The following is a 12663-nucleotide window of genomic DNA, read 5'->3' as shown; positions in this document are numbered from 1 at the left end:
CTGGCGTACCCTGCTTGGACAATAAACTAGTGGATGGCGGTTGCAAAGGCCCTTCAAGAATTATCGAGTGGAAGTGGAAAATCCAGAGGGATTACAAAACTAAAATCCCTCCTTTGTGAAATTCACAATCTAAACAGTAAAAAATATCCAAGGAATTGCATGCGAAACAGTGTTCAATGTCAATCAACCACCGAAAGAATTTCCAATAGGAGAAATACTAATTGTTAAATTATTTATGAGTAAAGAAATCATAACATGAGAATATAAATTTTTATATTGTCATTTCTCTTTATTAATCCACCGGAATAAAATAATTAATTAATATTTCTCCTCCATGTGATCGAACTTTTGAATCTAACCATCAAATTAATCAGCAAAAATTAACGAAATAAAATAAACAATCTGTTATTATCGATCGCCAAAAATTACAGTCGTCTACCCTCGATGTGCATTTACTCTTAACGGTAGAGGACATTAATTGGTGCATTAGCCCTTCTCCCCAATGCCTACAATTAATACTAATAATTACAATTGCCAGAAGGTGAATTAGAGTGAGACAACGGCACCGAGAGAACAACCACCATCTCGGGCCTCTCTCCACTGTGGTAATTATCATGAAATTAATTACCATCCGAGTGGCGAGATGAGCGATGCGCTCGCCGCCATGAGACCGCGTGTGCAAAACTCCCGTTTAAAAATATTCCGAGCTCTCTTCTCCCTAGCTCCTCCTCGTTGCTGTATCACAACAGAGCTCCTTTTTTTATTATCAAAATTTCAGCCGTGGATAGCCGGAAGGATGTGCTGTTGTGGGTACGAGTCCGAGGGAAAGGACAAAGAGATGGTGAAGAGCTGGGCCACGAGGCACCAAGTTGCACTGTTCAGGCTGCCCTCGGGGCCACGTGTGTCTCAAAAACAGCCGTATATATCCCCACAGGACCCAATCCGCAATCCTGATCATGGAGATTAGAATCTTAATGGGGTGGTTTTGACCAGTCGAACGTCGATCATTTCAACGAACGAGGGCTCATTGGAATTGATGATCGTGTGTACGATGTTCGATTTATTTTGGCTCTTTGGACTTCTGTTTTATTCAATGAAAAATATTCTACGATAAATAACTGTAGATATTTAATTAAAAATATTGCAAAACCAAAATTTCATTCAATAAAAACAACCGATAATTTGAATTCGTAATAAATTCAATCAATCTCGACGGTAATTTAAGAATTAACAAACTTTTTCTTTTGAAACAATTTATTTTTAGTTTTTTTTCATTCTCCAAACGATTGTGTCCCTCGCCGCTTATTCTCACTTCAAAAACTTTTCCTCCTCCCTCCCCTCCCTCCCGCCCTGAGGAGTGCACGAGGTCTGCGGCTTTGAAAAACCGGCGGATAATTGACGCACGTACACCATGTACATTGAGGCCGTATCGATGATACCCACGCATTCACCGCAAAACGATCGAAATGGATTTCTCATCGATATGTAACACGTGGTCCCTCCCCTTTTTTTTACGGTAGGTGAAAGTGCTCGCTCATTGCATCCTCATCTTAATGAGTTTTTTTGCCACTCTGTTTGTTGCCTTAAATGAGTAAATTCGTTGTTTCCAGCGATAAGTGGAGCATTGTGTGATTTTCGTTGTTAAAAAAAATATACGGAAAAAAAACAAATTCTAGTCCGCTACTGAAAAAAGTGTTTTATTCCCGATAGACTACCAATATATATCGATAATTGGATAACAACATAATGTAATGGACAACATTATGCGAAATACTTTTTTCTATTTTCTATTTCAAAGAAAGAGAGAAAAATTATAAAATAAAATATAATTTTTTTCACTCGCCATTTAATTGATTAAAAATTACAGCGACAATTAAAATTATCGGGAGTTCTCCATGTGAAACAGGGGAAAGCCATCGACTGGCTCAACACTTCTGACAATCAGCTGTTTCCATGCAAATAGAACCACCGGGTGTCGCCTCGTGAGACACTGGAATACCTGTTACACTCAGTTTAACCCCAAAATATCGATTTGCACATGTCACATACGAAACACATCTGTTGAGTGGTGGTGCAGAGGGGGGGGGGCGCAGGTTAGCTGCTCTCAGTACATGGGGCGCAAATGTCTGGAGTAAAAAAATATATGGGGGAGAATAAGGAGAACAAGGCACAGCAGCTCAGCCCTGTGCATACTCTAAATGCCTGTACAGCCAGTGAATCGAGTAAAGCCATGTGGGTTTGCTACATGGGGTGTCCAATACGTGTAACATATGTTCGCCCCCCCTCGGTATACATGAAATGTCGTTCCTCCTCGCAGGTTGGCTGAATGTCGTGCGAACAAAACTTGATCTTGGCCTTCGTTGTATCACATTGTCCCCTTTTTTACGCTTTTTTTTTCTCGGCTTTTAAATGACAAAGGATCAACTAGTTTTAACGTCTTCTCGTTGTTAAGCACAAAGTTGCAGTATAATGATAGTTATTTATCACGCAGTTTAGTGGTGTTGTTGGTGTTTATTTATAAGTATCAACTGTGCTGGTGGAAGTATTGGATTTTGTTGGATCAGAGTAATTGGGACTTTTTCCAGTTTTCGCACTGGAATTCTCCGGAAAAATTCCCTCACGTGTAAAAGATGGGATAGAAATAGCAGAATCCCCCTGGAAGCCAAGATAATCGGTAATCGTAATTTCGACAGCTCCCTGTCTGCAATCTTCACGTTAATCCCCGCTGCATGTATCACTTGATACACCCGAGGTGCATAATAATTGTACAGCTTCATCGCATTGGCACCCATACTGATTAACGATACACCTCTCCCCCATGCAGGAAAAACAAGCGCACGTGCTGTGTACTCACCCATCGTCTCGGAGAGCGACCCCATAATGTATCCACCAGTGGTGCCTGATACATGGTCCAGTCAGCGACCTTGTCGGCCTCCACCGCTGAGTCTCACCACTTTTATTTTCCCACTGTTGCTTGATCACGTCCTGATTAATTATTGATCCATCCACGATGCCCAGTGGATGTCTGCAATTTAACGTTCAATTTGGTGAGATAAAAAGAATAATAAAAGAAATATATAATGGTGAGAATGGAGGGAATAATGGAGTTAATGAAGACCTCGAGAGTCATCGTAATGCGTTGTCCTATTCTCAATTTGCCGCATCGTGTTGCAACTACGATTAATGACTTTCACACATCATCGGGAGAATGGTTTCAGGAGTTTCAACATTTACAAGTGCTCGGGAATCATTTTTCATTGGGTTCCGGGATGGAGAAAGGGTCTTCATTTCCAGAATGTTTCGTGATCTGACTTTTTATTGTACTCGACCCCAGGGGAATCCTTGGAATATATTTTTTTTTTCAAAAGGTAAACGCTTGACTGAACACCTCCGATTTTTTTTCTCCGGAGAATCCGAGGTTTCGGCGTCGAAATTGTCCGCATCCGATAGAAAATGTCAAATTCCTTAGATTTTTTTATCAACAATTTATTTCAGGAGAGATGTGGTAAGAGATGAGCCAATTCACCTCGGAATTGAGATTTTGAGGAATATCTCGGATCATGAGAGAACCTTTGGTATTTTTTGTCACTTTTATGGATCCTCTGTTTAATGTTTTTGGGTTTAAGAATTTTTCAGTCTTCTCCGGGGAGAACAATGCTCCGTAAAAATTACGGAATTCGCAGTTCACGTAGCGGATGGGATCATAAAATTCGAGTGACATTAGTGTAATTTGTGCCAGAATATTGGTAGACTTCGAGGAAAATGTCGTAATTTTTGGTGAATATTTGTCTCGGTATACGGAATTAATTTATCAGACTCCGGAGTATTTTTTTACCTAGGTTTTATGAACAAAGCCATGTAGTCTTTAGTCGTTGATTCCCCAAGACCGACAACGCATCCATTCATACCGGTAGGATGTGGAGTTTCAAGAGCCCCTTATCGAAGACAAACTTCAACCGAGAGATTACTCTATCGATCGATGAAAGAGACCCCAGCACGGCCATGTTTGTCGGGTTTCCTCGAAAAAAAAATCGAGTTTCAATGAGGTGGGAGTCAAGGTTCGCCACCAAAGCCTGGGGCAACACCAGTAAACCTGAGAGGTTCAGAAAAAAAAATCCACAAGTGTCTGAAAACACTTGCTGAATCTCCAATCTCGAGGTTATCAATGAAACTATTCATTTTTGCTATTTTTACGACTTCCTGGGAATGAACGGGAAGGAATTTCGACGGAGATTTGGGAGCGTACGGGCGTATCTCCACGAAGTGCTCCTTCCAAGGGTCGCAGAAATGGAATTTGCTGGAAAATGGAGGAAAATTGTCGTAAGTTGAAATAAAAAAATTCAATTGTCGTTCATTTAATTTTGCTACATCTCAAGAAATATTTTTCCTCACAATTTTCAAGCCAGGAGATGCTGAATGAAAGCGAAAAATATATTTCTCAAAGCCGAGTGTCTTTCGGTCAAGTAAACACTGAGAAAAAAAAACTCCAAAACACTTGTTGAACCTCCGCTGCACAGATTATCAATGAAACTATTTATTTTCGCAATGTTTACGACTTCCTGTCAACAGCTAGAGGCCGATTTCGGGTGATACTTGAGGGATCTCAAGACGTAATGGGCCATCACCGCAAAAAAAAAGTCCTGATGAATAGCTCTTTGGCGGTTTCAGGGTGTACACCAGGTACTCGAGAGATAAATTTCATTACCACCAGTAACAACAGCATTCAAACGCTCCTCCAAGATTAATACCTCGTAAAAGCCTCGAGACTGTCGTTTTTCTTATCGAATGTTTTCCTCACTCCCTCGCGTCATTAATTTGCATTTAAGAATCGAGAGGTGTAATTCAACCCCCACGTCTGGAGTAATCTCGGGATTAAACGCGAACCAGTCAAAACCGCTGTGCGATGCGGGATGTCAAGGCTTGCGTCTGGGTCAAGGACAATACCCCGGGGGTCTCAATGCAACCTTTTTGAAAATCTTATTCATTGCCTCAATATTTCGCTTTTTTTTCTCTCTCTCTCACCATTTCATTTTCACTCTCACACGTCCTCTTCATCATTACCCGGGCACGCGCACCTCCCAAGAATGTCGGCTCAGCACTTTTATTTCCAATCAGAGGAGAGACGCAGCCTTGACGCTTTTTTTTTTCTCTCTCATCCGAGTAATTGAGGACTGTGTTGTTAATTTGAAATTTTATTAATTACGCGCCCGCATCTGACAATGAATAAATTACCCTTGTGCCTCTTTCCATCGCTGATGTTCACCTACACTTTTTTCGGACTAGTCGACGAGCGCCCTCATTTCTCCGGCGGATTAACTCTGATAAATAACAGCTAATGAGATGCGCTCTGTCGGTTTTGATAAAGATGAGAATATTGCTTTCAATTAAAGCTATATCCCCCTCGAAATTGGGCGTCTTTCTCTTGGATTAATTTTTTTTTAATCGTCTTATCCTTCACCAGGACTTGTTATTCATTTCAATAAAAGTCCGGAGTCTGGGGCCCGCGCGGTGTTTTTAATGACCAGGATCTGGTTCTTTCGCACAGCGGAAGTTGCTTTAATTTTTGCTCGTCTCTTTTAAAAGGTTTGTTTCCATTATCTTTTTCTCTTCTCACCGTCCCCCCTGCCCCCTTCTCGTGTTCATCGGCGTATGGTGATCGAGGACCACCCGAGAAACAGAGTTATCAACGCGAACACGCGCTTTATGCTGCGACGCTTGATGTTTTGGAAAGAGGTTTTGAAGAAGTCAAACGTGTGGAATTCCAGCGGCGATTATTGGAATAGAATTCTTGACCAGTTATGCGGACAGGTCGAGATCTCGTGCTTGGGTGATTTTTTTTTTTATTTTTCCTCTGGGTGAGGCTCTTTGGGGAGCGTTTTCCGAATTCCCGGGAGATGGCTATCGCTGGGAAACGGTAAGGGGTTGTAAAGGCACGATTAATGACGGGTGGTAGGAACTGCACTTAAAAATCAACCGCTGAATTCTCCCCGGGATCGGTCTTTAGTTATTTAGCTGGAATATTTTGTTCCTTTTGATTGGGGATATTTATGGCACTTCATTGCGGGTCAGAGATATATGAGAGGGATGAATTAATGATTTAATTAATGAACGGAACCTTAATTATGTAATTTGGGGTGAATACAAGCTGATGGAACTGACAATCCCTTTTTTCAATTTACGATTTTTGGTTATGAAGTATTTAGGAAAAGTCTATTGAAATAAAATTATTGATGACATGAAAATATCGATTGATTAGTGAGTAAATAATTGTTGGGTGTATTGGGTGCAGAAGATTTTTTTTGGGGGAGAAATGCAATCCTTTCTGGAGTTTTACTGAATTTCAGTCTCAAACTTTTACACCTGAATGAATTTTAATTGCAGCTCTTCAGCTGAAAGGGTTCATTCGTTTCCACTTTCCCCAAGTTCCAGTTCACGAAATGGATCCGCTGGGAAAAATTGGAGGGACTCTTTTTGTCGGCATCACGACTACCTATCAAAGAGGCGTATTGTGGGAGCCAAATCAGTCTCAGGTTCTGGTTTTCCTGGATAAGATAAGATTCCGGGGGTATTCGTGCACCCTTTTAGTGATTCCTGGGGGCGGAAGGAGATTTCACGGATGATTTTGCGGCGGTGGAGCCACGGGAGATAGAGACACCGCCGTGAATAAAAAATCACCAGTATTTTTGGTTATTCTGACCATTGAGGTGAAGGTTGACTGTCGTTTTATTCCAACCAATTACCGGGCTTATCAGTAAATCCATCTCGTGAAACCAATCAATTTCAATTTTAATTATATCGCGTGCGTCTCGCAAAATTGCATATTAATCATTTGATATCGTATCAATCTTATCAACAATCATTTAATAATCTACGGGTGGAGTAAACTATAGGAAAAATTTAAGTCCTTTGCGTGGATAATTTTCGTATAATGAGATTGGTAATTTGGTGAATTGAATAAAAATTTAAATGATGGTAATTCCGATCCGGAAATTGCGAAATTTTTTTTAAATGCAAGTCCATTTTTTATCATTGATCTTTTTACCTCCACTCTCCCTTAAATTGAAATTCATAATAAAGTATTAATAATTCAAGTAAATATCTCTATAATTTGACGTCGTTTTATCGATGAAATCGGTAGAAATCGATGCAAAAAGCTTTTACCCTGATGAATCAATGAGCAAAGCACATTTCTACGAAAAAAAAAAAATCCAAAAGATGATGACGAAGGGCAAAATGTCTTTGATTGCCAGCCGCTCTCTTCCCTCGATCTCTCTCGCTCTCCCAATTCCATAATCGTTTTGACTTATTAACTCGCCAGGGGGATAATTATGATTGGGAGCACCGGGGTAATTAACGATCCCTGAAAAAATCACGAGTAAGAATAGAGGGGATGGATGAGGGACTACCGTAAGACATCTTTCGGGCCCCGAAGTGGTTCCTATCTTCGCAATCTCCCTTCCCCCGTCATTTACCTCTCTTTGTCGGTCAACTGCCTCTTGTCCATCTTCTCTGTCTCCCTCCCACAAAATCTCCGAATTTTTTGGCATCATTGGGGAGATTCTTTGCGTTCTTCTGCCGTCTCCCATAAACTTCCTCCTTTCACTAATTTTTCCGCGCCTCCTTAATGTCCCTTAGCTTTGAACCCACTGTCTTGTGAAAAAAATTCCCGCCCCTTTAATTCTCAAACTCGTCAACGGGCATTACACATTGCCGACACTTGACAGGATCGACGGAATAACGAAAAAATGAAAGACCGAGGAGAATCTGCAGGTGAACCACTTATTTGTTTATTTATAGTGATTGAAAAAAAAATATAAATTGATCAAACGTCGGCTTCATCAATTTTCAAAATTTTTTTCCAATTTTACCCGGTTTTCGATTGTTTTGTCAAGGATACCGAGGACATACGTCCGATGCGGGCCTCATGAGTTATGGGATCGTACAGCTGTCGCTGAGAATAACTCCCAATCAGCTGTATCTGCCGCAATCTCGGGGTAAAATGGAGCAAAAATGGAAATTGTGATTTTTTTCAATTCACGTCATTGAAATGGTTTTAAAAAATTTTTCAACAAATTACGTGAATTTTCTTTGTCGAAGACTTTCATTCATCTTTGCAAATGAATTGAATTCCCTTCGACAAAGGTCTTCAAGGGAAACATCCAATATTGCGGCAGACCTGGATACGCAGAGAAGAACTCCACAAAATCCACCACAACTCAACTCATTAATTCCCTTCTCACAGATCCCCTCAATTGGTATTTTTAATCACCTCTCTCTCCACCAATGAAAAAACCAAAAACATCCCACCAAACTTTCGCATCCACTGCACCTTTCCAGGGCCTCATACACTGACGTAACAGCCCCCGAAAAACGAGCGCACACTAGTAGGCAGGTGCGTACTCGTTGGAAATATGAATCCAGAACTCGTCCTTTTCTCCAGTAAAGAAGAAGAGGGGGATTAAAAAATAAAATAAAATAAAATAAATAAAAAAGTACACGAAGTAATGAGAGGACCAGTTGGACTCGTGCAATGATGACATTCGATTTTTATATTATCGGAATAAACGATCTTCCAGCGACATCCATGTGCGTAAAATGCGTTCTCGTGAAATTTTTGAGAATCAATTCAGTCCGGAATGAGGGAACGGCAAATGAACCAGTGGAGAGGGATTTTAAGTGAAACGGTGAAGGGAGAGGTGTCGAGTTGGAGTCTGTGGGCACCAGCAAGAGGACTACAGGTGACGAGTCCGGTGGTCCATCGCCGAAGTAAAACCGAAAGGTAACCAACACAATCGCGACACACACTAATGTGACGAATCTGTGTGACAGTCTCTTGCACTAATACTCGTGTACGGTGAAGTAATTCGTTTTGTTTTTTTTCGGGACCAAGGGAGAGAGGGTGAGGTGCGAGGGAGAGGGCCCAGTGGACCTAACTTGCAAAATTTTGTATCGAGGGGAGTAGTCCCCGGGGACTACGGTGCGCAAGAGTGGCGGAGGGCGCGTGGCACACGGGGCAGCTGCAGCTGCTGGTCTCGAGGGGCCTTATGCATAACACAAGTGTGTATATACTGGCTTTATGTGTCTTACGTTTTTATACCAATACAACATCACTGTTGTGGCGCGCGCCAAGACTCATTAACGCGAAACTACGGCTCACCTATACCAATAAAATGCACTTTTCCTGGATATTTTATAAGTGGTTAATGGGGTACGGTGGCTCGCGCACGAGATGAACGTTGATTATTTTATAGCAATTAATTTGTTTACTCTGGAGTAACTGATGATAATTCCGCGGTTTATCGTCGTTTAATAGTACGGGGGCGAGAGTCTCACCTTCGCGATAATTAATCGCTATTTTTTTAGCAATCGGCCGACTAGAAAAGGACATGATCACCCGCCCGGGGGTGAGTAATACCCAGAGCTTAATAGTGTGTTGATGTCCTCAGGATTTTCCTGATAAGAAACAAACCTTCGAATTTAACATTCTCTCATCACGAGACGACTCTCGCCACTTGGCACACGCCGTGTATCAACGTCGAGACGCGTGCATATCCTCAAGGTATTTGGAGGCAACTTCCTCGACTATAACTCACCGGCATTTTGGCGGTGTCGAGGTAACCCAGCTACCGGGCAAAAGATACCCGGTGACTGTAAGAACAAGCGAAAAAAAAAATTGAACAGTGAGAGAGGCAAGAGATGAATGAGAAACCTGGCTTCCCGGCGCAGATGGAGCACCGGGTATCGAGTGTATACCTCAGTTTTCTCCAGTTCACTTGGAGAATTGTTCCTCGTCAATGCAAATAATAAGCCCACGCTCCTACGGACTGGATAAGTCCTCGCATGTTGGAATTAAAAGGCGGTTTTCGTTCAAGAAACTCGCGAATATAATGCAGGGTAGGAATAATGCGCAACGAGGGTGGAACCACATTATTATATTTCATCATTTGTATACCCCAGTTTCGTGGATTCAGGATAGTCAAAGGCGATTCTGGGGCTTGGTAACGAGACATTCATTTCGTTTCGCGGGTGGGTAAGAAATGGAGACGCTCCGATTCCAAAATTTCGATTTTTTCAATGAAAAAGTGAACTTTGGATTGATTACGTTTCTTTTGTGAGAGAAAAAAACTATTTTGTGCAGCTGTCAGTCTTGAAAAACATAATAATATAAATATTCCAAAAACTCTAGTGTAAAATTGCGGCTGATGTTTCACTGGAAATCATCAAAAAATAAAAACAAAAAATCCTTGACAGGAATGGAACAATAAAATCTCAAAGTTCCTGACGTATTTTTCCTTAAATCCCATTCGATATCACTATTTTGACAATTAACAGTCAACAATCAACGAAATTTCATTTTTTTGTTTAACCCAGCAGCCATTCAATCCCAACCAATACTCGAAGATTGAATCAACGACGTGAAGAGGTATCACCACATCATTAAATCCGGCTAAACTAATCCGATTATCCCACCTAGTTTCGTAACTCGATCTCTTATCAAGTGTCTCCGCGTCGCGCTTAGGACACGCGCGTCGGGACGCACGTACGATGGTGGCAAGTAGTGGGGAGGGTTGGCGCGTGGCTCAAGTCCCACTCCTCCCTCCGCATGAGTCCCCATAACGTGGGGCCCAGCGTCAGCGGTGGTGAGGGAGAGGGAGGTACCTGGCAACGACAACAGCGCACGTTGCTGGACGACCCGCCGAGTGAGAGCAGATGTATTGGGTACTTCTTTCTCGACTCGACTCCTTTAACGTCCTCATGGTTTATATACACTCGGTAGAGGTATAAGGGCTCAACGCCGCGGCCGCGAAACACTCATGTGATCCAAGCACCTGCCCCGCCGAGAGAAAGAGAGAAACAGCCAGTTTAACGTTGAAGATGGCCCACGGGGTGCCCCTATACCCACATCCACCTTTTCATACCCGAGAATGATGAATTTTTCGAGTATTAAATCATCCCCCCTCAATGTGAATACACTGCCATGTCAATAGTTACTTCATTATCGCTATCATCAGTCTTTGTTCATTATCGTCATTATCAGTTATTGCAAATACTTGTCAGTTGCACTTCATCTCCTGAATAACCTTGAGAAAAAATTGGTTTGAAGCGATGATAATTCACCTGCTGCTTCTGTAAGTGAACTGTAATTACATTACATGGGCCCGTGGCATTGATACGTCACTGAAGTTTAAATTTATATTTTTTTTTTCCCCGGCGAATCAAAAATTTAGAAATATCCAGCTGACGTCGGGAAACTACTGGCCTGGAGAGATACTCTCGTATTGCTGATAAGCCCAAAACAATTATAAAGACGCCCTCAGGGGCTGTTTCTCCTCCCTTTCTTTTCCGTTCGTCGATCGTCGTTTCAGCCTTGTAATAAAAATGGGATCAGATAAACGGGTTTTTTCAAATGACGCGAATTTAAAATTTCATTCGTATCCTATCACTTTGTCCCCCCGGAGAAGTCCGAAAAATTCTCTTCTCTAATTAAAATCGTCAGGGGTTAATGAATTTATTTTTTTTGCCGGCCCAATAATCATTTAATTTTCAGATAATATGTTTACCGGCCTCGAAGGAAAATTATTTCAAACCGATGGTAATTCACCTGCTGATTCTTTGAGTGAGCTGTGATTCCGCAACATGAGCACGTGACATTGATTCATAATTGATGATGGAATGTCAGTATTTTTGTTCTTGGAAAAATAATAAAACGAGAAAAGTCCGTAATTATAGCGTCTCAATGGCGCATCAACTTCAAAGAACACCAGATAAGTAGGGAGAGGCGCTATAACACCCCTTACCTGTCTTTTTCACGTGGAAATAAGCTGTAATAAAAGCTGGAATCGTCGCACAAGCCCATAATGGCTGACGCCTCCTTAAAAAGATGTTACACTTGAAACAACTTTATCAAATTCATCGTCAAGATTGAAGACAAAAAATGACATTGATGTGTCGTTGAAGTTGAAGTACAGCTCGTTTCCTGTCTGGCGAGACAGTCTCTGTGCTCCGGAAGCCATAAAAATCCATCGATGATTTAAAAAAAATCTATTTATGGACTTTTAATTAATTGAAGTGGCGTCGACAACGAGATTCTCGTCAGATTTGACAAAAAATGTACTTCTCCCGGGAAAAAAAATCCGGTTTTCCCCGCAAATCCATCAACGAACACACTACATTGATTCCCAATTGATCTAGAATTATCCAATTTGTACCTCGACGAGGAAAAAAAATTGAAATCCCAGAATTACCCGCTCTCGGATTCCCCCCCAACTCCAGGGGACACCAAATAAGCACTTACCACCGCAATAACACCCTCGGCATTAAGCCACGATAAAAGTGCAGATCGTTGCGCAAATCGATAATGGCTCACGCCTCCTTACAGAGATATCAGATACGGTGGATCCCGATCAACTCGATCTTCGCAGACAATAAAAAAAAAAAGCGAGTGCACCAGACTGGAGCTAGACACTGCGGCTAGACCGGTCGCTGGGCACATGTATCGTGCTGAGTAAAAAGCCCATAAACAGGCTGAGGAGAGATAGAAAAAAAAGAAATTGTTAAACACGGTGTACGCACTTGGGAATTACCTGTGGGGACACATCCTGCCTGCGCTTTTATTCCCTTTTGTCTGATTCGCTCTCTGGGTTAGTATACTGTCTGCAATGG

General features: G+C 41.7%; 1 protein-coding gene across 13 annotated transcripts in view; it reads right to left on the bottom strand.

Moving 5' to 3' along the window:
• Positions 1-12663, bottom strand: part of LOC135168740 (uncharacterized) — a 98559-nt gene that overhangs the window by 29649 nt on the left and 56247 nt on the right. For 12 of the 13 annotated variants that reach the window (XM_064133218.1, XM_064133219.1, XM_064133220.1 and 9 more), the window contains exon 5: positions 2855-3025. In XM_064133218.1, coding sequence (XP_063989288.1) covers positions 2855-3025 — 171 coding nt within the window. Of the gene's footprint in view, positions 1-963; positions 1082-2854; positions 3026-12663 lie in introns of those variants that run through there. The other variant, XM_064133224.1, reaches the window with a different exon arrangement.

Source organism: Diachasmimorpha longicaudata, chromosome 13 (assembly GCF_034640455.1).
Source record: "Diachasmimorpha longicaudata isolate KC_UGA_2023 chromosome 13, iyDiaLong2, whole genome shotgun sequence".
NCBI lineage: Eukaryota > Metazoa > Arthropoda > Insecta > Hymenoptera > Braconidae > Diachasmimorpha > Diachasmimorpha longicaudata.
The sequence above is the reverse complement of the archived record's forward strand: the minus strand, read 5'-3'. Positions and strand labels throughout refer to the sequence as shown.